Source organism: Phodopus roborovskii, unplaced genomic scaffold, assembly GCF_943737965.1.
Source record: "Phodopus roborovskii unplaced genomic scaffold, PHOROB, whole genome shotgun sequence".
NCBI lineage: Eukaryota > Metazoa > Chordata > Mammalia > Rodentia > Cricetidae > Phodopus > Phodopus roborovskii.
In genome coordinates this window covers 23,886,968-23,913,270 of record NW_026126514.1, presented here as the reverse complement: position 1 = coordinate 23,913,270, position 26,303 = coordinate 23,886,968, and the positions used below count along the sequence as shown (strand labels likewise).

At 41.6% G+C, this 26,303-nt stretch overlaps 1 protein-coding gene across 1 annotated transcript; it reads left to right on the top strand.

The window, feature by feature from the left end:
• The first annotated feature begins 1,245 nt into the window (after positions 1–1,245).
• LOC127230704 (coiled-coil domain-containing protein 170) lies at positions 1,246–26,303 on the top strand. The gene is made up of 8 exons (XM_051196012.1): positions 1,246–1,418; positions 12,685–12,941; positions 13,213–13,345; positions 15,751–16,053; positions 18,191–18,382; positions 22,217–22,423; positions 24,503–24,715; positions 26,126–26,303. Exons 1-8 carry the CDS (start codon positions 1,281–1,283, stop codon positions 26,282–26,284), a joined length of 1,602 nt encoding a protein of 533 aa, XP_051051969.1. The 5' UTR covers positions 1,246–1,280; the 3' UTR covers positions 26,285–26,303.

Below are 26,303 nucleotides of genomic sequence, written 5' to 3'. Positions count from 1 at the left end.
CCTACTCATCTGTGATGTGCTCACCTAGCAACAGTTTCCGTGACATGCGAACATTCTACTGGCAAATTGTGCGCAACGCCCACTCATTGGGGTGTCTCTTGGGAATTGATCTTGGATTTGAGATTTTCTCTTGATCTCCGGCGTGACATGGTAAAGCAAACATAAAAATATGCTTTGTTCTTTCTAATAAGTAAATTATAGTAAGCTGTGTAAGAAAGTAAGACACAGACAGTATGAGGATGGGGTTTTCAAAGAGCTGTAGAGAGTAAGCTGTAACCTTAGATAACCTTAGATAGAACTCAGCTTCCACTTAAAAGAAAATAATCACATGTGTGTGCATGTGTTCTTACCATGTGCACCTGTGGTGGTCAGAGGACAACCTGGTGTGTGTGTGTGTAAACACCAAACCATGAAAGAAATTCCTAAATAATAACCAGGCCCCTGAGTGTCCTTCTTTGCTAGTGAATGAGCACGGGATTGGAGTGATGGCTCAGGGATGAAGGACACTCACTTCTCTTGGAGATGACCCAGGTTTGAATCTCAGCACACCCATGGATATTCACAATTGCCTTAACATCAGTTCTCAGAGATACAGTGCCTTCGTTTGACTGTCGAGGGCTCATGCACACATGCACATACTCAGTGAATATACAGATACTCAGGCATGCACACATACACATAGAATATATACATATATATTCTTGCAAATACCCAGTCTAGGCCCTGACCTCCAGTAACACTAACACACTCTAGGACCTTGGGTTTGATCCTTAACACTGAAAAGAAAGCAATATGAGGTTATGTTTATGTTTTCCTCTGGGGCATAAAGTGCTCTATAAATGATTGTATGCACATTATCAATACATATCTGAGTTTTTATGATTTGGCTGCTCCTTGAATGCTATAGCTGGCATTTCTGATAGACTCAAAAATAGAAAATAAAGGAAATTCACAGATCATAAAGCTATGACTCCTACATAGCATTAGAAATGATATGAGTGTGTGTGAATGTGTGTGTATTAAAATGACATTATTCGACACTCAGCTATTCTACACTCTCTTTAAAACTAGGTCCATGTTGTCTTCAAGAAACTAGTTCGGCAGGCAGTTCCTCCCGAGGCCTGACTAAGCACTGAGACACTACTGGGAACTTCTGGCAGTCTTTACTGTTGGCTCTGGGCAGGCCTCATCACCTCTTCCTGAGTGCTATACGGAAACATCCCTTGGCAGCACGTGGGTCACCATTAGTGGATCTGCTTCATGTCCCCTGTGTCTCCAGCATGTCAAAGCCACTCCAGTCTTTGAATCACTCAGACCCAGGGAGGCTTGCTAATAGCCAAACCCAAGAGGCCTGTGAGGTGAAGCCGTCTGAAGCTGGGCACCTATCACATCTGACAGCTCGAGAAAGTGTCCCAGTGGTGAGTTGTAATCTGTCTGATATTTTTTCCCATTTTCCGAAGGAAGTGAAATATCATTTGGCTACTGTTGAAAACTAGCCTAAGAGAGGGGAGGTTTACTCCTGGCTGCACATTTGCTGGTGCACTTAGCATTTCTTTGCCAGTGAATGATACAAAAGACAAATTCAGGGGTCTGTTGACAGTTCAGCAGGTAACGGTGATCTGTGTTTGATTCCTTCTAGCTTGTGGAAGGAGAGAGAATGTTGTTCTCTGACCACCACATGCAAGCTGGGGCAAACACTCCATCACACACATGCAAACCAATGTTAAAAAAAGAAAAAAAGGCTAAACTACATCCCACTTTTGTTTGTTTTTTGAGGTGTAGTTTTACTAGATAGCCCAGGCCAGCCTCACACTTGTCTCCTCCTGCATCAACCTCTAAAGTGCTAGAACTGTAGGTGAGTGCCACCATACCTAGCTCTGATTTTTTTGAGACCGTATACAGGATGAACATGACACCATGTAGTCAGGCAATCCTCACATTTACACCGAGCCTCCTGCCTGTTTCTCTAGCGCTAGGATTACAGGAAGGCCATCATGCCAGGCCTCTCCCACCTACACTTTTTAAATTATGTGTATTGTGTATGTGTGGCGGACAGAGGACAACCTGTGAGAGTCAGTTCTCTCCCTCCACCATATGGGTCCCAGGGACAGAACTCAGGTCTTCAGGCTTAGCAGCAAGTGCCTTTACCTGCTGAGCCATCTGGTGCAACCCCCCTCCCCCAGCTGATTCCTCAGTGTACAAGAAAAAGAGAAACATCTGGTTCTAATGAAAGCTCCAATAGGTTTTGGGTTTTCCTTTTTGGTAGTTCAGTTTACTACTGCCCATTACTCCCAGTCAACATGAAATACCTGCAGAGGATCTGATCATTAATTTGTAGATTAGGGAACCCCACCTGGGAACGGCCACAGTGACTTAGAAGTGTGACAAGATGGTCCCATTCTATCTGGGTCCAATTCTGTCTGTCTGGTGCACTATAGCACAGCTGGGTTTGCAGGCCAGTTTCATGACCTTAATAGGAATTTTTCTGGAATGTGAATATCTTTTCAGAACACATAACCTGTCCATTGACATTTTTAATAGCACCAGAAAGGTGTGCCCAGTCTTTATCTTATTATTATTATTTTTAACATTTATTATACATACAGTGTTCTGTCTGAATGTATGCTTACTTGCCAGAAGAGGGCACCAGATCTCATTATAGATGGTTGTGAGCTACCATGTGGTTGCTGGGAATTGAACTCAGAACCTCTGGAAGAACAGCCAGTGCTCTTAACCTCTGAGCCATCTCTCCAGCTCCCAGTCTTTTTTTTTTTTTTTTTTTTTTTTTTTTTGAGACAGGGTTTCTCAGTAGCTATGGAGCCAGTCCTGGAACTCCCGCTGTAGCCCAGAGCCTCAAACTCAGAGACCTGCCTGCTTCTGCTTCTCTAGTGCTGGGATTAAAAGTGTGTGCCACCTCTTCCAGCCCTGTCCTCCAATCTTTTGTAGTTGAATTCTTTTCACTTATCTCAATGCTCCTGAATGTGTCTGGGAATTTTAAAAGCACTTGGTGTGGTTGGAGATATAGCTCAATTGATAGCATGCTTGCGGGTAATGCACACAGCCCTGGCTTTGGACCCTGACCCTCTGGTGTGGTACATATGCCTGTAATCCTAGCACTTGGGAATGGAGGCAATAGACTCAAAAATTCAAAGTTATTTTCATCTATATAGTAAGTTTGAAGCCAGCTTGGCTTAAACAAACTTAGTCTTAAACAAACTAACTAACAAACAGGACTTTTGTCATTTTCAATATTTTATAATTAATATAAACCGTATAAAGTTCATAAGAGTAAAGTAATTGTAATCTTGTTTTCAGTTAATTTTGTTTAACTATGAAATCATAACACAAAATGCCTGGCTTTGAGACCCAGATTTCAAACAACACATTGTGAGCGTACTTGTCATCCCAGATGCTTGGGAGGCTGAGTCACCAGGAGGGCCACTGGAGCCCACAAATGTGTGGCCATCCTGGGCAATTGTGAGCCTCTGTCTCAAAAGTAAAATAAAAGGAAAAGGATTTCTTCTTGGGGAGCAAGTATACATAAGATCTAGTTAGGGTTTTAACCATAATACAGCACCATAAGATTGCTTTTCATCACCTCAGAGATTTCTTATAGAGAGTTAAGGTTTTGGAGTCTCTAGGGACTGAACCTATAGTCGAACTCAGTCAAATGCTTTGCCAGTGATCTGTGTGCATGTTTGCACATTAAAAATTTCCCCCAGTTCTGGGGATGAAACTCGGAGCCTCACACACACCAGGGGAAGGGCCCCACCCTGAGCTGCTCACTAACCCCACATTTTAATTTCTTTTACTTTTGAGGCAGTGTCTTGCTGTTATAGCTCAGGCTAACCTATAGAACTCTCAGTTCTACAGGTGCATGTACAATTTTAAATGGTTTCCATTAGTTTGTCATTGATTCCAAAGGATAAAACCATAAATTGTTTATCCATTAAATTCCTACTTGACATTAGATGTTCTCAACTGTGTGTGTGTGTGTGTGTGTGTGTGTGTGTGTGTGTGTGTGTGTGTGTGGTTTATTGAGATAGGGTTTCTCTGTGCTAACAGTCCTGGCATCTGCTTTGTAGACCAGGCTGGCCTCAAACTCACAGAGCTCACCTGCCTCTGCTTCATGAGTTCTGGGACTAAAGGCGTGCGTCACAAGTGCCCAGCTATTCTCAACTTTTAAGAATGTTTTATAATATGTATAAAGTATATGTAATAATAGGTTTATTATAACATTGCATACATGTACATATGTAGCTCATGTTCATGTCTCCATTACCCTCTCTTGTCCTCCTTACCTTGTTTCTATATATTTTGTGTATGAATTTTATTACATTTGTTAATAGCTGCATGTTACACCACTGAAGAAAATGTCCCCTCCTCCCACAACCATCCATATATATATATATATATATGTGTATATATCCTTCAGATGGAAGTGGCTATCTCCTTGGGACAGTTAACACCAAGGCTAACAACATGACCATTGTAGTACCCAATAGCGACAAAAGTCTTGAACCTGGTCCTCTGGTCAGTTCAGGTCTGCTTCTATACAGGCATAAACTTAGAACTTCATCCTTTAGGGATACTCCCAAGAAAAATTTGATTAATATCAGATTCCTCAATGGGCATGGAGAACGAGCAGATTTCCTCCAGGACTTGATCTTCATGTCCTTGACCAGGCGGCCCAGCTTGTAACTGGCATCCACTTCTTGTCCTTCGCTTTGCCTCCATGAGCTCTGCATCCTTGACCATGGCCACGGCCTCAACCACAGCCACAGACCCAAGACTACTGCTGGATCCTCCAATCTAATGAGGGAAGAGGAGGGGGAGGAGGAGAAGCTTTATTAATGTTATTATTTAGAGTTAGTGATACAGCTCAGTTGGTAGAGTGCTTGCCTAATATGCACAGAGTTCTGACTTTGATCTGTACTGGAAAAACAAATGAGCCGGGTGGTGGTGGTACACCCGGGAGGCAGAGGCAAGTGGATGTCTGTGAGTTCAAGGCCAGCCTGGTCTACAGAGCAAGTTCCAGGACAAGCCAGGGCTACACAGAGAAACCCTGTCTTGAAAATAAATAGTCACCTAAATAACAACAAAAATGGGTGTAGTGGTACACTCTGATAATCATTTGGGATATGTGGGCAGGGAGATCAAAATTCAAGGTCACTTTTGGCTAATATGGAGTTTGATGCAACAAGCAGGAGAGAAAAGAGACTATTTTTAAACAATGTTTGGTCACATCTCTAATATCTAATTACATGTAGTCTGTTTGTTCAATCTCCTGTTAGCATGACACAATCTGATTGCTTGTTTTTGTGTGTATGTTTAATTTTTGCATGTCTTTTCCCTTTTCTATTAGCTTAGAAGTTATACAATAAATGATATTTTCACAGCTGTAAAGCTTTTACTATTGAGGTGGATTTGAGCAAAATATATTATGAAATTGTCAAACAATAAAGACCTTTATTATATTAACATATATATATATATATATATATATATATATATATATATATATATATATATATATACTCTTAGCATAGTTAAATAAAATCTTTATTAGCCTTTTTTTGTTTGTTTGGTTTTGTTTTTTGTTTTTGAGACAGGGTTTCTCTGTGTAGCCCTGGTTGATCTGGAACTCTCTCCATAGTCAGGCTGGCTTCAAACGCAGAGATTCACCTGTCTCTGCCTCCTGAGTGCTGGGATTATAGCCTGAGATACCACCACCTCTATCTATTCTTCAGATGAGATCGGGCACGTTCGGGGTGATATGGCTGTAGATCCTGCATATTTTCTTAGTCTTAAAATATAAACTGGGCTTCGAATCCCCCATGACAGCGCCCCTTACCAGCAGGAAGTAGTTTGGAAAGAACAACGCCCAAATTCCCAAATATTGTCTATAAATGTTTGTTTTAATTTAAATGGACTTGGTTATATAAAATAAAAAAAAATATAAACTGGGCATGTAATCCAAGTACCTGGGAGACAGGAGGGTCACAGTTTAAGTCCAGCTTGGGCTGTATAGTTAAATGGTGTCTCAAACAAACACCAAAACATAATTTAACTCAGTATGATATACTAGATGACATTTTCAGTATTTCATTAATTCTTAGGAAACACTATTATTGTAAATTTGAAAGTATGTTTCCAGCTAAGTATGGACAATATGAACTGTCTGCACTTTAAGATGCTACCCCAACTGCCTAGATAAGAAAATGTGTGGCTGGAGAGATAGTTCACTGGTAAACTGAGATCAGTTTCTTGCATCTACATGAAACCCACAGGCACAGCCAAATGTGCCCATAATTCCAGCACTGTAGAGGCTGTACAGACAGATCCCTACTGAATGAGCTAAAAGCTAGTGAGAGGCATCTCAAAAAGAAGGTGGACAGCACCTAATGTAATACACACACACAAACACACACACACACACACACACACACACACACACACGCATGCACACACACACCAAAAAGGAAAAAAAAAAGCCAGTGAAAGACATCTCAAAAAACAAGGTGAATAGCACCTAAGGTAACACACGTGCGTGCGCGCGCGCATACACACACACCAAAAAGGAAAAAAAAAAAAAAGGAAAATATTTAAATCTGTGCTTCTTGGAATGAATGAAAGATGATACATTTTTCTTAGTACATTAAAGATACCACTTTGAGGTTTTCCAGTTTCTGTGTTATTAGTGAGAAATCACTTGGATTGCTGTTTGTCATTAATCTGTCTTATGCCTAGGCTGTCTCAAACTGAACACATAGCCGAGAATGACCTTGAATGTCTGTCACCCTTCTACCCTCATTCCTGAATGCTAGGATTACAGGTGTATGCCACCATGCCTGGATTACCATTAGCTACCTTTTTTCCTTTCCTTTTTAGAAACTACTTTTGTTTGTTTGTTTGCTTTTTGAGACAGTGTTTCTCTGTGTAGCCCTAGCTGCTAGCTGTCCTGGAACTAGCTCTGTAGACCAGGCTGGCTTGGAACTCACAGAGATCCACCTACCTCTGCCTCCTAAGGGATTAAAGGTGTACACCACTACTGCCCAGGCAAAACTACTTTTACTTATTTACTTATTTATTTATTTATTTATTGTGTGTGTGTGTGTGTGTGTGTGTGTGTGTGTGTGTGTGCCTGCACATGAATATAAGTGCCCTCAGAGGACGGACAAGAAAGTCAGATTTCTTGGGTAGAATTACAGCTGGTTGTGAACCACTCAACTTAGGTGCCAGGAACTGAATTTGTATGTTCTGGCAGAGCAGCACTCCCTTAATGTCTCTCTAGCCCCTAGAAACTACTTCTCTCTTCTTTTTCTCTAGATATACTTTATGTACATGACCATGATGTAGGGTATCCTTCTGCAGGCTGTGTATATGTGTTGCTTTTATTGATTGGTGAATAAAGCTGTTTCAGGCAATGGCCAGCAGAATATACCTAGGAGGGAATTCCAAACAAAGACAGAGAGAAGGAAGATAGGGTTAAGGAGATACAATGTAGCTGCCAGGTAAGCAAGATGCAAGGGCATCACTGGAAAGCTACAACAATGTGATGATAACACAGATTAATAGAAATGCGTTAGTATTTTAAGAGAGAGAGGAGAGAAGGGAGAGAGAGCAGAGCTATGAGGAGAGGGGAGGTAGAAATGCTTGCATGAAGGAACATTTGTAAACATCTGCCTTCAGGATCCAAGACTACTCCTCTCCACCCAATAGCCGGTGGAGTAACTGCAGTAACAGGGAGGGAACACAGCAGCAGTCTCCTCTACAGTACAGCCTAATAATAACACTTGAAAAGTTTGGGTTCTGGTAGATTGGGCTTGGATACAACCATTAGTAAGTTTGGTGTGTCCATGCGTGCGTGTGTGCGTGTGTGTGTGTGTGTGTGTGTGTGTATTCACACACAGGTATATGTACGATAAACACACTATTTTGACTGGACTGTATTCTATGAATATAGATGATTATGGTCTTTGTTTAAGACAGATTCTCGTCATGTAGGTCAAACTGGCCTTGAACTTGCAATCCTCATGCTTCAGTTCCCGAGTGCTGGAGAGAGTCAGTTCTCTCCTTCCACCACGAGGATCCCAGGGATGTTGCTTCGGTTGTTGAGCTTGGCAGCAAATGCCTTTATCTGCTGAGTCATCTTTCTGGCCCTTAAAAAGCTTTTAAAGCAAATTGCCAATACAGGTTTTGGGAACTTTAAAGAAAATATGTAAATTATTTTCAAGAATTTCAGACATTTTCCTTGGTTGGTTGTTTTAAGATGGTGTCTCACTACATGGTCCTGGCTAGTCTTGAACTCACGAGATGAACTGATTCTCTGCTTTAGGTTCCTAAGTAGCTCAGGCTATAGCCATGTGCCAAAGTGCTTGGCTCATTACACTACCGTGCCTGGCTTTCAAAGTATTGTTTTCTGAAACTACCCTCTGTGGACATATGAACATCTAAAGGGTTCTTTAGGGTCCTTTTGTTATAGGCACCAAAATGTATTCCACCAGGTGAGGTGATCTGCACATGTAAGCCCAGTGCTCAGGAGGCTTCATTAGGAGGTTATGTCAGAGGCTAGCCTGGTCTACATGGGGACTATGGATGCAACTCAGTAGAAAAGTGAGTGCCTAGCCATATGCAAGTCTCTGATCCCCACCTACACCCCCAGAAATATTCCTTAATTCCTATTGGCATTTTCTAATTTAATAAAAATTTCAAAGCCAGAGCCAGAGAAATGTTTCATCGGGTAAAAGTGCCTGTTGCCAAGACTGACATCCTGAGTTTAATCCCCAGGAAACTCATGGTGGAAAGAGAGAACCAGCTCCTGCATGTTGACCTCTGACCTCTGCATATGTTCCATGGCACGTGCCTCCCAGGCCTAACCTATCCCCTCTACACACAAAGAAATATAATTTTAAAAAGAAAAAAATTCAAGCCAGGCATGGTTGCACACTCCTTTAGAGCCAGTACTCAGGAGGCTCAGTAAATAAGATGCTGAGTTTTAGATCAGCCTGGATTGCCTAATGAGACCCTGTCTCCAAATAAAAATTTAGTGACAGTTATTATTATATGCTATCCTCATGTTAATGTTATAAAAGGAAGTTTAGTGATTCCAACAAGATACCTGAACCCCAGTATGAGTCATCTTTGCCTTCCTTGGCAACCTACCACTTAGTCAATAGGACCCAATTGTCTTGATAAGGCAGTTTCTTCTTCATGGGATGCCTTTCAATTTTTCATTATAATTAACCCTATCTCTTTGTATAACATGCAAAAATAATTGCAATGTGTTTCTGTTCTATATTGGAGAAACAGGTGCAAGAGATCTATATTTGGGTGAGCCCAGATATAGAAGGGATTAAATATGAGCCTATTCAGTTGGTGATTGTGTGGACTAGTTTAGGGAAGACGGTATTGAGATAAAACTTGCATGCTTTCATAGATGGGGTGCAGTGGTAATGAGTTAAGATGTCACTGATAATATATAACATGGAATATTGTAAGTTGGATACAAATCTAATGTGATATATATATATACATATATGTATGTATGTATATATACAAACACTATATACACATACATACATGCATACATACATACATACACACACACATACATAAATATATATATTATGTATGGGTGTTTGCCTGCATGTCTATATGGCCAAAAGAGGACGTCAGATCCTCTGGAACTGGGGTTGCAGACAGTTGGGAGCCGTCATGTGGTGCTGGGTGCTGAGAAACAAACCTGGGCCTTCTGCGAAGATTAGCCAGTGCTTTTACCCTGTGTGGAAGGAGGAGGACTTCCTCAATAATAGTGGCAATACCGAGGGCAAGAACGGATAACAAGAGGAGACTATGGCAGGCCTGTGGGCCACACCCTGTCTGTCTCTAACATGAAACAGGTCTAGGTGTCCCCATTGTCATGCTCTCCATCAGCCCCTCAGGACTGTCCCAAAGAAGACCTTCATCACAATTGTCTACCACAGTTGCTGATTGCAGCTCAACGCAGCAAGGGATGCATCTGGGTCTCTGAAGGTCACCTGCTTTCCCTCACATGTCTCCTTTTGAAGCTGTACTGTCTAGGATGTGGGTGGAATTCTGGAGCTGTAATGAAACCATCATTGATCTAGTGCTTGCTTTCCCTTTACCCCCATAAACTTGGTGTTCTACGCAAGGGATGCAAGGCCATGTTCAGTATCCCTGTCAATAAGAAACCACACCACAGACCGTGACTGGAGGTGACACACATTCTTCTAGTTATACAAATGCTGGCCCTGCCTAGATGTGGTTTCACAGACTGCATAGGCATTCACGGTGGTTCTTAAATGAGGCATGTATTTTACTTACTAGCAAACACAGAGATGTTGGTTGGGTCAAGCTTTTCTAACCTCATGAAATTGGGTCTGCAGCTAGGAGTGGTGAGGGAATGAAGATGTCACTCACATACACACACACACACACACACACACACACACACACACACACACACAGAGAGAGAGAGAGAGAGAGAGAGAGAGAGAGAGAGAGAGAGAGAGAGAGGGAGGGAGGGAGAGAACACCTGGGATCAGGTGGCTGTGCATGCACTAATGGACCAGCATTGGGGGAGAACTTAGCTGGTCCCCATAGGAGGTTTTTGTAGTGGAACTGCCTCTCAGGCAGTAGACATATGGAAGGATGAAGCTGCATTTGCTAGTTTTGAACACACTGATCAATCCTTTATAAACACTCCTACCTGGAGGAGAGGAACCTGGGGTGGGTCTGATTCCTTGGCTCTTGTCAAACAAGCACACTCACCCAGAACTTCTATAGCTCAAGGTGGCGCTTGTCCCCTATAGTCGAGCAACCATTGAAGAGAAACACAAAGAAACTACGAAGTACCCATTACCAGTCTCTGCAAAGAAAGCAGGAAGCAGATCCAGATGTGGCAGGGTGTCTGGGAGTCCTGAGGTGTAGATCTGGATAATAGATAGAAGATAAAATGACAGTGATCCCTTTCTCACATGCTTGCCTACAGGACGTGCGCTGGATCTCTGACTGGGTTTGGCTGGTGGATCTCAGTGGTCACATGTGAGTGTGAGCCAGTGGCATGGCTCTAGTAAATAGCCACCGGCTCAGTAGTCAGTCTGTGCTGTGATGGTTCTCTGGGTTGCCTGTGGTTCTGGGCTCTGGTATGCTGAGCTTCTTAAGCCTTGGAGGACTAGTTGGTAGCATGTACCATGCTCTATCAGGCTGCTGTACCTTCGAGGAAGAGCCCTGAAAACAGGCAGGCAGAGTCATTCCAGCATGTAGACCCTGGAACCGGTGAAATCAAGTACAAAATAAATGTTTGGAAAACCTAACTAGACACAGATGGATTTCAACCCCGAGACCTCGTGGCTGAGGAGTCAAGGTCATTGGACATTTGGAACATGAGCACAGGTTTCTATCTGTCACTGTAGCCCTATTTATTGCCTGTTTGCTTTATTTATTATTATTATTATTATCATTATTGTTATTATTATAGACAGGCTTTCACTGTATATATAGACAGGCTGTCCTTGATCACTTTTGACCTTCCTGCTGGTGTAAGCCACCACACCCCACTGATTACTATTATTATTATTAAGGCAGGCTTTTGCTATGTATGTAGACAGACAGGGCTGGCCTTGAACACTGTGACCTTCCCGCTGGTGTGAGCCACCACACCCCCCTTCTCCTCTTCCTCCTTCACTGACCTCTGCTGTTCTTGGACTTGCTTTCCCCCCAGCAAGTCATCTCCCTTGTTTCTCTTCATAACTTTATGATCTCTTCTCCCCTTTATCTGCCTTTTAAAAATACTTTCAAGTTTTATTTTATCACTTTATGTGCATAGGTGTTTGTCTGCATGCATGTCTGTGCTTATGTGCATAGGTGTTCGTCTGTATGCATGTCTGTGCACCCACACACATACCTGGTGCCCACAGAGGCCAGAAGAGGGTGTCAGTTCCCTAACTGGGGTTAGAGATGGTTGTGAGACAGCATGCAGGTACTGGGAATTAAACCTGGGTCTTCTGGAAGTACAATTAGTGCTTTTAACTACCGAGATATCTCTCTGTTTTGTCTGTCTTAAAATAGAGCTAGCCATTTCATTTATTTGTTTGCTTGTTTGCTTGTTTATTTTTGAGACAGAGTTTCTCTCCATAGTCCTGGCTGTCCTGGAACTCACTATGTAGAGCATGCTGGACTTGAACTCACAAAGACCTGCCTGCCTCTGCTTTCTGAGTGCTGGGATTAAAGACTTGTATCTTTTTAGTTTTTTCTCTTCCTCTGTATTCTCCCCTTCTATTTTCCCACCAGCACAAGTAAGATCAGAAACCAAGACAGGGTTAGTGAGCCACACACCAGAAAGCTGGACATTTAAGGCTAACCCATTGCATTCTTTCTGACAGAAATCCCAAAATCCATTATTCCTGTATTTAGTAGTTACAAAGGTATAAAGACTCATGCAGTTTTAATGTTAATAAACTATTTATTTCAAAATGCTGTGCCATTGTATTTTATCTTAAAGGGCTTTTAAACCTTAAGATACACTGTTAAGGAGTAGGTGTGAAAGGTTTTATTTATCCTCTAGTAATGTGTAACTTATATCCACAGTAACTTAACATCACAAATGTTTAAAAGCAAGATACGAAGTTATTTTAATACTTTCTTTTCCCTTCTCATTAGCTTAGAAATCTTCAAAGCAAACTTTTCATAAAAGAATCTTCGTTGCAAGAGATGAAGACCGAGTTAGATAGTTACAAAGAAAGTAACGCCCAGCAGTCGCTACAGATAATGTCCCTGAGAGATGACGTCAAGAACCTTCAGGACCACATTGCTTCTCTAATGAAAATTAAGGTTTTGAAAGACACAAATTCTCAGAGTCTGGGAAGAGGCAACTGGAACCTAACTGAGAGAGTTATAGACCTAGAGAACCGCCTAAGGTGAGATTCCCTGGTCTGTTTTCCTACATACCTTTTGCCATATGTTTTCAAATCACATATAAACCCACAATCCTGATCATATTGGGGGGTGTGCTTAGGGTTTTTTTCCCCCTTCAACTTGATACAAGAGTGTAATTTGGGAAAAGGGAATATCTGCTACACAGAGAACCCCCCCCCACACACACACACAAACACGTATATATGTTTCGTCATACTGAACATTGGTGGAGCTGGTTTCATTGCATTGTTGACCACTTGGTGTCCTACGCAGAGAGCATCTGGTGGAAAGAGAGAAGGTGGGGCGGAAGGCAGAGCTGGAGAAAAGATGGCCCTGCTCCAGCAGATTCTCTCCCTATATGAATCTGAAAGAACCAGAGGATTCCTTGGATATTTTCCCTGTGAAGGTGAGGGTGAGTTTTGACTGTTGCCCCGAGAGAAAAGGGGACGCCTTGGTTAGGGTGCCAGTTCTGTTGTCAATGGAAAACCCAACGAAGGCCAGTGGAGAAGGGACTGTGCTGAGGACTGGAAGGTGAGTTTACAGAAAGATTTGCAGGGGAGGGATGGAGCTGAGGAACAGCTGGGGTGGGGGTGGGCGGATGATGAGGAGATGAGATCCCGGAGCTGACCATTTCCTATTATTGGCTGAATACACTGGGCTTGGTGTCTTTGGATGTAGAGGGCCGGGCACAGGTACCACAAGCCAGGGTGCTATTGGGTCATCGACTTTGGCCATTGAGATCTAGCACAAGGATTCCAGGAGGGAGTGTATGTGAAAGAGAAAAGGAGGCTGGCAGGTCATTTTCACGGGACTTGTGAAAGTTTACCGTGAGCTCCTTAGACCATCACAGTTTCTTACATCATCTGAATGCAGAACAAAGACCTGTGGGACCCAGTTACTGTGAGGGATCCTATTAGAAAAAAATCAGGGCCTGAAGAGATGGTCCAACAATTAAGAATTTTTTTTTTCTGAGCAAGCATCAGGAGCAGAGTCTGCATCCCGACTCCCACATGACAGCCAGGCATGGTCAGGCATGTCTACAGCTCCAGCACAGAAGGAGCCAGGATCTCTGTGACTTTCTGGCTGCCAGGGTCAACACGACCCTCCTCAAGGAATAAAGCAGAGAGTGATAGAGGGGGACACCTGACACCTTCCTCTGACCCTCTATACTTTCATTCAAGCAGAGGGGCACACACAGCTCTGTACAACTGCGTACAAGTGTGTATATGTCACCTGCACATTCAGCACATTGAATAAGTCCAATTTTTATTTGCATCTCAAGTAATTGGGCTTAAGACTTTTCCCCCTTTGAGCTTTTGTTACAGACCTCTCATTTCTAAAAAAGTTAAAGATAAAGAATAAAAGACCCTCTAAGAATTGGAACCCACGAAGTTATGGTTTTCTTCCCTGCTCTTTTTTCCTTCCAGGATTTTAGTGATACATTATTACTTCCATTCTTGTTGTTGTTTTTTCCTGTCCCTCAACCTCACCTAACAACAACAACAACAACAACAAAACCCCCACAACTAAACTTGCTGACTCGGTTGGTGAACTTCTCCCATGGGAGGAGCTTAGCAGGGCTAGCAGCACTACTCAGCTGGTAAAATCTCTTAATGAAGAAGTCTGATTACTGTTGTTCAATCCTCAGGCCCAATGGTGGAAGGAGAGAACCAATTCCCATCTATATTTGCACCATGGCATGTGTGCTGTTTGCACTCACACACATTCTACATATATACAACAAGGAATACTTTTTAATAATAAAAATGAACCCAGGGTTATCTTTTTTCTTGTCATAATTACAATACAAATAGTCCAGGAGGAAGTGCTATGACTTCTTTCATTTATATTATTGAGGTTGTTATACTTGAAAAGCATGACTCTTTTTTTTTTTTTTTTCTTGCAGTATTAGGGACTGAATTTAGGACCTCCAGAATGTCAGGCAAGCACTCTACCACAGAGCTATAGTTTCAGCTCTTCTGGAGTATAATTGTTTATGAAAACACCTGTTTCCTTGATAGCTCTTTACATAATGGCTTCAGTATTCATTGATGACCCTTGCCTGAATCAGTTATTTATTAGAAGTTACAAATGAAGGTTTCCAGCTGGGCACGGTGGCATGCAGCTGTAATCCCAACACAAGGGAAGGCTGAGCTGATTTCACATGATCACCTTGGTATATGCCACCTCTCTCATAGTGACAAATAAAATAATCAAAAATAATAAGGTAAAACGATAACTGAAATTCGTTCTACACCTTGAGATGGAATACGCTGTAGAGTTTGCCTTTATCAATAAGGTGTTTGAGCGGACTGTGTCAATTCCTACCCTCTGCCATTATCATCCCTCCTTTTAAATCTATGCCTTGTTTCTTATGTGACTCTAATGTTTCTTTTTCTTTTTTTTCTTTCTTTTTTTGTTTTTGTTTTTGTTTTTCAAGACAGGTTTTCTTGTTGTAGTCCTGGCTTTCCTGGAATTTTCTACATAGACCAGGCTAGCTTCAAACTCATGGCTTTTTTGTTTGTTTTGTTTTTGTATTCAAGACAGGGTTTCTCTGTGTAATATCCCTGGCTATCCTGGAACTTGCTCTGTAGATCAGGCTGGCCTCGAACTCACAAAGATCTACCTGCTGGAATTAAAGGAGTGTGCCACCACTGCCCAGCTAAACTCATGACTCTTAGTGTTTCTAATGAAGGGTCTTTTCTCTTAAGGTTTTGTGTTATTGCTATATTCATAGTTCATAAGAAGGGACAAACACATGTCCATATTAAGTTTCAGATGAGAAGTTTAACCCTGTGTTGGTACATTTAGGACAATGGTGAAGCCTCCAACTTTGAGAGAGACATTATTTACTCTGAAGGACCAATCGATGGGCAAAACATTGGCGGTAAATGTCAACAAGATTTGATCCACAAAGAAAAACTAACATCTGAGTTTGAAAGACCTCAATACCCCTGCAGCTGGGAAACCACACCTGAGCAATCCCATCATCAGGATTTCCTTGGTCAGTTGGCTACTCTATTGAGTGACAGCATTGGTCCCATACTAGCCACCGAGGAAGCAGTGAAAGAGAGGATCCAGGAGATGGGTGTGAATGAACAATTGTGGAAATCTGTAAGTATACTGTCAAAAAGGTTACTCTTCCAAGTTTAATTAATGTAGTCTCTCTCTCTCTGTATACCTACGCATGGGGATATGCGTAGGTCGATGTGTGGGTTAATGCTTGTGGTTGACCCTGGGTGTGTTCACTAACTCACTGATTTGACCACTCTGGCTTGCCAGTGGGCTCTAGGCATCTGCCTGGCCCTAGCATTTGAATTACAGATGTGCACCAAGCTTTTTATGAATGGTGAGCATTCAAACTCGGGTCCTCATGTTGGCACAGCAAACACTTTACCATCTGAGCCATCTCTTCCTTTCCCCAATTTTTATTAGTTTAATATGTAGATTTTGATATTAGCCAATTAGTAATATCTTTTGTTTCATTGCAACCATCAGTCAGCAGAGTTATGATCCTTAGGAAGCAAGAAGGTAGATCATTTCAACGTGACTCGGTAGGCAGTGTTGGTTGAGAGTCTGACCCCCGAGCAGTTTATTATAAGCATATTTAAGCACAGCACAAACAGGAGAAAAACTTTCCCAGTGACAAATAACTTAATCCTGTAAGGTATATGGTTTTTCCGCCTGCCGCCTGGTCTGGTCCAGCTGCCGCGCCATCCCCAATTAATACACAGAGACTCTGTATTTGATACAATGCTGTTGGCCCGGTTACTTGTTTCTTATCGGCTAGCTCTGTCTTAATTATTAACCCATTTCTATGTATTTCCACGTGGTCTCCTTACCGGGGAGTGAGGCAGGCGTCTGGTCACCCCGGTCTCTCCATGCTGACTCCTCCTTACTACTTCCTATTTCCTCCTTGTCTCCTAGTCCCTCCTATCTTCCTTTCCTATTGGCCAACAGTGCTTTATTATTAACCAGTATGAGAAACATATACAGAATGACATCTCCCATCATAATCCCTTGTGCACAATAAACCTTAAGAAATGACTAGAGGAAAACTCTTTGTAAAGTACAAGTGACATTTTTCATAAAGATGGGTTTTATGGATTGACAAACTCATGGTAAGGGTCTGGGGGTGGATCCGATGTGGTCATCTTGGCTGCAGAGATAACACAAAGGTCACTAGGCTATTAATCATATCCACTCCAGGCTTCTGGTCTCCTAGTACTCATCTGTGAGCATAGGGACCTCTGTGTCTCCACACCTGACCTGGGTGTTGGGTGCTGAGCCATCTCTCCAGCTCTTCATTGTAATTTTGATTGCATTTTTATTATTAAGTGGAAGAAGAGAACAGGCTTTCCTTAACTGTATTGAATACACTATAGCTTGGTTAGGGCACAGAGCCATGCTATGACCCCAAACTGCCAGCTGTGTGTTTTTGGGCAGGTTATTTATCTTCCCTGTGTTTTAGTTCATTTATGAACTGAAGAGCTATCATTCCTATTTTCAGTATGGTTGCAAAGATTAAATGGGTTAATAGATGATAAATGTTTAGTGTAGTTCAACATAAGATCAATACATATTAACTTAAAAGTAATGTACTAGCTGGGCATGACAGCATATACCTATACTCCCAGGTTTTGAGAGACTGAGGGTAAGATTGTGAATTCCAGGGCAGTTTGGGCTACATGGCAAAGAACAGCAACAAAATCATTATGCAACTTTATTTCCCACTATTAATACATCTTATCTTTGTGTATCAAGATTTTCTACTTATTTCTTAAAACAATAAATATATCCAGATATATGATCCATAACTATATACTACTAGTATGTGGAACACCGAGGCAGGAGAAATGCTGTGAGTTCCAGATTGTCCTAGTTGATAGAATAAAAATCTGCCTAAAAAATTCAAACAACCAGTGATGTAGAGAGGGCTCTGTGCCTAGGAATACTTGCTGCTCTCACTGAGGACTTAGGTTCAATTCCTAACATCCAACCATCTGTAACTTCAGTTCCAAGAGATCTGATACCACTTCTGGTCTCCTTGGACATGGAGCATGTGTGATGCACAGACATACATGTAGGCCAAACACCTATACACACAACAAAAAAGTACATGTCAAATTTACTCATCTTTCCAGTAGTTCATGTTACCTTAGTGTCTATAGAAATAGAATTTGTACATTGGTGGGAATGGTGTGGGGTACACGGAGCACTGGGAATGTTTATTTAATGTCATGTCTTGCAGAAAACTGAAGCCCTGCAGCAGGAAATTCAGATGCTCACTAAGAGACTGGAGCAGCTGTACCACCTTTATGAAGAAGCTGTTGATAAGTCACCCCAAACTGAAGAAAATTATATGGGGCAAAAAAGACCCTTGCAACATCTGGAAGGACAGGCTGCTGTCAACTCCTGTCTTTTAGACATGGGCAGGAAGAAAGTAAGAGTTTCCATGGGTGACAAGGTTCTCTGGGAATGGTCACGTTTTGCTTTACTTTATCAACAGCTTTAACATGACTAAAGCTGCTTATGCTATTTATATCTTTCTATTTTTGGTATATGTGCATGCATGTGTATATGTATGTGTTAGCATTTTACTGTGTAGCCCTGGATGTACTCAAACTTGCAGCATCCTCACTCAGCCTCCCAAGTCTAGGATCACAGCTGTGCACCACATCTGGCTTATGCTTCTCTTGAGAAAAACAAAAGCCTCTCATATTTCTTTATCTTTTTTGTATATTGTACATATATTTGATAAGTATTATGATGACACTTGTTAATATGACTCTTATTTTATTTTTCTCGAGACAGGGTTTCTCTGTGTAGCTTTGGAGGCTGTCCTGGAACTCGCTCTGTAGACCAGGCTGGCCTCGAACTCACAGAGATCTGTCTGCCTCTGCCTCCCGAGCACTGGGATTAATGGCATGCACCACCGACGCCTGGCTATGACTCTTATTTTTAACAGGTTGTTTTTTTGAACAGGGTTTAGTTTAACAATATAATATAGCTCAGGCTAGACCAAAACTCTCAATGTACCCAAGGCTAACCTTAAATTTATGGTTTCTCTGCCTCTGTCTCCATAGTCTAGCTGAGATTAGAGATGTACCAACTCCCCTGGCTGATACATATCTTAACTCACTTTGTTTTTATGTTTTAAACTGCATTTTCTTTAAATTTATTTATTTTTATTTTACGTGCATTGGTGTTTTGCCATGGGTGTCAGGTCCCCTGGAGCTGGAATTACAGACAGTTGTGAGCTGCCATGTGGGTGCTGGGAATTGAACCCAGGTCCTTTAGAAGAGTGTAAGTGCACTTAACCACTGAGCCATCTCTCCAGCCTTCTTAATTCACTTTTAAATGAAATGAAAAGGAAATGTATTTAAAGGAGTGGCTCTCTAGTGGTGGAATTCAAGGGTATTGTGACTGACGACATGATGCCACAAACTGTAAGGGGTCCCTTGTGACATCCCTCAATTATTCCTGTGTGAGCCGTTAACCATCTCTGCTGAAGAGGCAGACCAAAAGGATAGGAATGGCTGCAATTTATTTCCAGGAGCTTCTGCTTTCATTTCGGCATCTCTGCACAGAACTATGCGCCGCGTCCTAACCTACACCACGCTCTTCTAGAATGACATGGCTGGAAGTGCCATCTCACACACTTACCACTGACTAAGCTGGTCTTCAGCCTGTTCATCTACCAGTATGTGTTTGTGTTGTTTCCTTTGGCTTGCTGGTCATCAGAATCTTATCATGTGGCTTTGGATGATCCGGAACTTACTGCAGACTCAGAAATCCACCTACCTCTGCCTCCCAAGTGCTGGGACCAGTCAGTATTTTTTTTTTTTTTTGAGTAGTTTTTTTTTTAAGGAAAAAACCAACAACAAAGGCAACAACAGCAACAACAGAAAACCTCTGTTATTGAGGCTGAAGAGATGGCTCAACAGTTTAGAGCACTTGTTGTTTTTGCAGAGGACCTGGGTTTGAATCCCAAACCCACTTCATGGTTCATAGCCATCTGGAACGCCAGTTCCAGGGTATTCACTGCCTTATTCTGACCTTCTCAAGTACCAGGCATGTCCATGGTAAACATACACAAATGTAAGAAAAACACGCCATCATTCTGAAATAACATTTGTTTTTGCCTTTTGTGACAAGATTTCGCTATGGAGATTGATATGGAGACCAGGTCAGCCTTGAACTCATAGAGATCTGCCTGCATCTCTAGCCTCATGTGCCACCATGCCAAGAATCACTCTGAAATGACATAAAAAAAATGTGCCTCAGAGCGTTCAAGATTGAGCATGCCTTCTGTGTCCACTCTTGAACAACCTTTCAAATGGACTCAGGAAAACAGTAATACTTGTCCCAGTCCTCTTCTGCCTCTGTTATCCCAGGAACCAGTTATTTAGGCAGGCATTTTTAGAGACATTACTGTGGTGCTTTGCAATAAAGTGAACATCACAACCAATTGAGTCTGGTGACATTTTCGGTTTGTTTCTCAGTGCATATAAAAATTCTAATGACATTATATTATAGTCTAATATGTTTTCATTATATATAACATATATGTCAAAACAAATTAGTAAATTGTTCTCTAGAAAAATAAAATAGACAGTCCAGACAAGCTTTCTTTTTTAGTGAAGGTGAAAATATGCATTACTTGTGTGATGATTTGAATGAGAATGGCCCCCATGGGTGCATATATTTGAATGTTTGTTTCTTAATTGGTGGAACTGTTTTGGAAAGAATTAGGAGGTGTGGTCTTATTGGAGGAGGTGTGTCACTGGGTCTGGGCCCAGTCAGTCTTTCTCTGCCTATGACTTGTGAAGAAGTAAGCTCCTAGCTACTGTTCCAGTTCCATGTCTGCCTATAGGCTGCCATGCTCCGCCATGATGGTCACAAACTTACCCTCTGAAACTGTAAGCAAGGCCCCCAACTAAGTGCTTTCTTTTATAAGTTGCTCTGATCATGATGTCTCTTCACAGCAATAGAAAAGTAACTAAGACAATTTTATAAACAGAGAAGGAAAATATGAAAGAATATTTTGCCATCTAGGTCTTGGTGGAACTCAACAGTAGAGCCTGTGCTTAGCATATTTTAAATCCTTGGTTTGATTTTCCTCACAGTGGGAATAGGGAGAGGGGTGACGGGGAGGAGAGGGGAGGAGGAGTGAGAAGGGAGGAGAGGATATTTAAAAGAAATAATTTGTTATAAACAATATAATGAGACAAGGTCAGATCTAAAGTCCCCAAGACACTCAGAATCCTGAGAAAGAAAACTATTGGGCCTAAGCAGACACTCCAGTAAGGTGGCCCATAATTAATGAAGATATAAACACGTGGGCTGAGGAAGCTCAGGTGGTAATGTGCTTGCTTAGCCTAAAGGAAGTCCTGGGTTCCATCTCCAGTAACACACAAGCAGGCATGGCGGTACAGGCCTGTAATCCCATGATTCTGGAGGCAGAGGCTGGAGGATCAGAAGTTCAGGGCCACCCTCGGCAACATGGTGAGTTCCAGGCCAGAGATTCATGAGCACCTGTCTCACAAACCCTCCTCTGAAACACCAATAAATCCCAAGACCCCGAGGAAACAGTGTTATATGGGAATATTTTCTCTTGACTATCTTCTATGAATATATACATGAAAAACTGTATAGTTTTAAAAACAGAGTTCTCTGTGTAGTCCTGACTGACCTGGAACTTGCTCTGTGGACCAGGCTGGCCTTGAGCTCTCTTCCTCCTGCTGGGATTAAAGGCATGTGCTACCACCACCTGGCATTTTATGAACATTTTAGCATAATTGAAATAAGTGAACCTTCATATGTATATATGTATATATATATATATATTTCCATTTACAATATCACTATTACTTTTAATAGATATATTAGAAATAATTTCTAGGGGATGTATATTTTATCATGCAAAATTTAATTATTCTGATTTGACAATTGCATGGCAATTTCCTTTTATTCATTACTAGTTATGCTGTACATCATGTTGTATGCGAATCTTTACCCAAATACATAATACATTTTAATATGTGCTCAGAAATATGGATGAATCTATGCTAACACATAGTACTTACTATAAAGTTGATTGTTTAACTATATATTTCATAGCATTGAGTCATCATTTAATTTGCTTGTTTAATTTTCCTGATGATTTTATTAGTTCATATTTATGCTGACAGATAGTTATGCAATTAGCACTTAACCTCACCCAGAACATATTAAAATACAGTTCTTAATTTCAATACTGTTAATGTCTACAAAGGAAAGCTCCAGGACTCGGTCTGCTCAGACAGATAAACACAAGAAGTTCAAACAGTTAGACATGTTATTGGATATTGAACAGAATTCGAAGATGGCTGCAGCCCCAAGAATGGAGGAGAAAATTCAGAGACTCCAGAAGCAGCTTAGTGACTTGAAACTGTCAAATAAAAATATGAAGACTCAACTGACAAGAATAAATATACTTAAAGTAAGTAAAGGAAGCAGGCTTTCAAACATTCACCTATGCTTCAGGCTCTTCCTATTAGTTGTATGTCTTCCATACTTTTATACTTTTTATTTGTTTAGTTCCTTACTAAGTGGCTCAAACCAGGTTTCACCATTCAATTAGCCAATGGAAAGCGCCAAATTAGGGGCCTGGAGAAATGGCTGGGTGGTTAAGAGCACTGGGTTTTCTTCTAGAGGACTCAGGATCCACGCCAAACACCCATGTGATGGCTAACAACCATCTGTAACTCCAGTTCCAGGGGATCCAATCTAACCGTCTTCTGACCTCTTCTGGCACTGCATGTACATGATACATAGGCATATATGCAGGCAAGACACCTATACACGTAAAATAAATAAAATGCTTATTTTTTTTTTTTAAAAAAAAGAGACTAGTAGTGGAAAGCAAAAGGAGATTTATTCAATTTGGTCACATCGTGAAGAAGGGCAGAGAGATCCAGTGAACGACCCCAAGACCATTTGGGGGGGGTCTTGAAATGAGATCCCAGTTTAAATAGAATTTAACATTTAGTTCGAACATCCCTGATCAAGGTAAGGTCCTCCCTACCACTGACCATCATTGTCTGGGTCTCAGTCTCATCCTGTAAACTTATCTGACAAGTTGTTAGAATTTTGTAAAATTTCCTCCTAGCAGACAAGTTTCCCCTCTGGCTGGTGACTTTTCCTTCTCCCAGCCTGAGGCTTCTGTGGAAATTCCCATTCCTTTGGGATCATTGTTTGAGAAACACAGTATCTCCTTAGAACAGCTTCATTTCTTCAAGGTCATTTATAGTGCAATGACACGTGCATACCACACATGTGCACACACACACACACACACACCTATGCACGAATGCACGAACACACACATGCACACCCAATGAAAATGATTTTGTATACATGCAAAAATAATATTAAAGCCTACAACCCAGTGGTTCTCAACCTTCCTAATGCTTCAACCCTTTAACACAGTTCCTCATGTTGTGATGACTATAAAATTATTTTGTCTGTGTAGCCACCAGACAAAATGTTGTTAAGCCTGTTGAAACCTGTGCTTAGCTCACTACTTCACAAAGTGTCACAACTATAAAGCATTCCCTTTTTGTTTTAGTTTTTAAAGATTTATTGGTTCGTGCTTTTATTCTATGTATCTGCACCTTCATGAGTTTGTGTGTAATGTGAACCCAAATGCCCACAGAGCTCAGAAGAGGCCATTGGATCCCTTGAAACTAGAGTTACAGGAGGTTGTGAGTGGCCTGATATGGGTTATACAAACCAAACCCAAGCCTGCTGTAAGCATTCATGATGGCTGAGCCATCTCTCCAGTACCTTCTTTTGATTTTACTGTGGTGTTTGTTCAGAACTTGGTAAGTTGACTAGACTGGCCTTGACTTTTCAGAATTTGCTATTTACCAAATAGCTAGGGCTGGTCTGGAACTTCCAGCTTCATCCTATGAATTGTTGGAGTCATAGTGTGCACGCACAGCTTTTTACCTTATTGGATTAATAGATTATTTTGTTTTTAATTAATTTTTTGGATGTTTTGGGGCTATGTAGCTTTTATACTGTTTCAAGAGTTAGTTATATTTGAAGTCAAATATGCATTAAATAATTGACCATCTGCTGTGCAGTTTAACAAGGATGTTTCTCTGCTGCAGAACCAGTTATTTCTGTTTTGATATTTGGTTAACATAGAGTACATAGAGTATAATATCATTAAGGGCTTAGAATATGTGTTAAGGCTCTTTAAATTCCATGTATTCAGTATATAAAATGAATATTAAGGTGAAAAATAATTTCTTAACCCAGAAATTGGTAAGATATGCTTTCCATGTGTTTTTATGAAGTTATTTTTAAAAGGCACATGAGCCAGGAATGGGAGGTAGAAGCAGGCAGATCTCAGCAAATTCAAGGCTAGCCTGGTCTACTTACTGAGTTCCAGACCAGCCCAGGCTACATCGTGAGGCCCTACCTCAAAACAAAGTTGAGTTGTCTAGTCTGTTAATTCCAGATCTAAGCACATTTTTCCCCTTCCTTCCACTTCCCCTTTATCCTGACACAGGACAAGACAATCGAGAGGCTCAGACAATCTGTAACAAAAGTTGAAACAGTGAAAGAGAAGGCAGGTGCCAAAACAGACAACTTGAAAACCTCCTCAGACTCAGCGGAGCAGGCAGCAGGATCAGAGAAGGAGAGGGTCTACCAGACACCCGCGCGGGCCCCCCCTGAGCCCTCTGCCAGGAGCGCACTGAAGGTCTCAGGACGAGAGCAAGAGGTCTCTTACAACCATGTTAAAAACTAATTTCATTGATGTGATCAACACTCACCTTAACGTAGACTTTAGCTGACAGAGTGCCCGAGTCTTTCTAGCCCCCTATTCACATTAAAATCCTTGTGTTTGCCCTACTCTTTCCATACTTCTGCTTCAGAGCACTTAACAAGTTTCTACTAGAATGTATGATTATTTTAGCTGAACACTGCCCTCTTCTGTTGGGAAAGCAAGGTTGCATGTTTTAACTCCTGTAGTCCAGTCGGGTGCAAGTGGTTTCTTGAAGGCTTGTATTTGCAGGTGGAGGGATCATGTGATGTCTCCTGCAATACTCTCTTTTTGTGTATTTTCATTGTTCCTCTTTTCTTCTACTCACCTCTCCCTTGCGAAAACTCTGCAGCCTTCCTCAGAAACCTTGCCTTCTAGAACTGCCATTTCTGGTCTCATAAGCTTCCAAGCCTCCTTCTTTTCATTTCCCACCTACCAGTGTGCTGATCCCTGAGGTCTCAGGCTTGTCAGCATTGTGCCTGGGGATTAAGGTTGTGTACCACACCATCATATCAAATTTACTGCCCTCTGGAGCTGCCTCTGCTGCCTTGGGAAATTCATGTCCCTCTCACACGTAAAGTGAAAGCTGTCATCTTCCTTCAGAAGGCTTTGTGGGTGTTTTCTATTCGCTGTCCTTGTTGATCTCTTTGTCCTTTGGAGGATTGAGGATGGCTATTGTCATTAAGCAAATCAGAAGCCCCAAAGGCAGTTTGTCACTCCCAGTGGCACATGCCAAGAGTCTCCAGTTCAGGGATTGAGGTACATGGGTCATTTGAACCCAGGCGTTTTAAGGCTAGGCTGAGTAACACAACAAATACAAAAAGTAAGCTAGCGAGATGGCTGAGTGGGTAAGGGTGCTTGCTGCCAACCCTGGCAACCTCCTAATCCCTGGGAGAGAACTGACTCCTGAAAGATGTCTTCTGACCCCCCCACAGGCACACATGCATGCACAAATAAATAAATGTAAAAAAAGTAATTACATTATGAATGAAAGTAGTAATAAGTAGTAATAAAATTGGGTTTAATGTATCGAAGCACAAAATGAGAAAAGGAGATAAACGTGCACAAGAAGATTTAAAGAATTCTTGCAATAGAATTGATTTCTCTAACTTGCTAATACTGCTCCACCTAGGCATGGTGTGAGGCCTGGCTGTAATTGCAGCATGCGGGAGACCGAGACAGAGAAGGTGAATTCAAGGCTAGCTTAGCTGCACAGCAAGGCCCTCTACCGACCTCCCACCCCCATAGATGTCTTGCATTAAAGAAATATTTCATAAAATTAAATTTCAGTCTGTACCAAGTTCCTTGTACACAGTGAGTGGTGACTCATGGCAATGACATATTGATTTTCTCGGTGGTTCTTTATAGCTTGCCGACTTTCGAGAAACCATTATGAAGATGCTGGGATTTAACATGAAAACAGCGGACAAGGAAGCCATTAATCAACTGAAGCTTGTCATCCAAGTTTATGAAATCTCCAGCAGATCAAAGGTAGCTTCTCACTGTGAGACCAGACAGGATAAGTGAGCCAGCACCTCCTCCACTT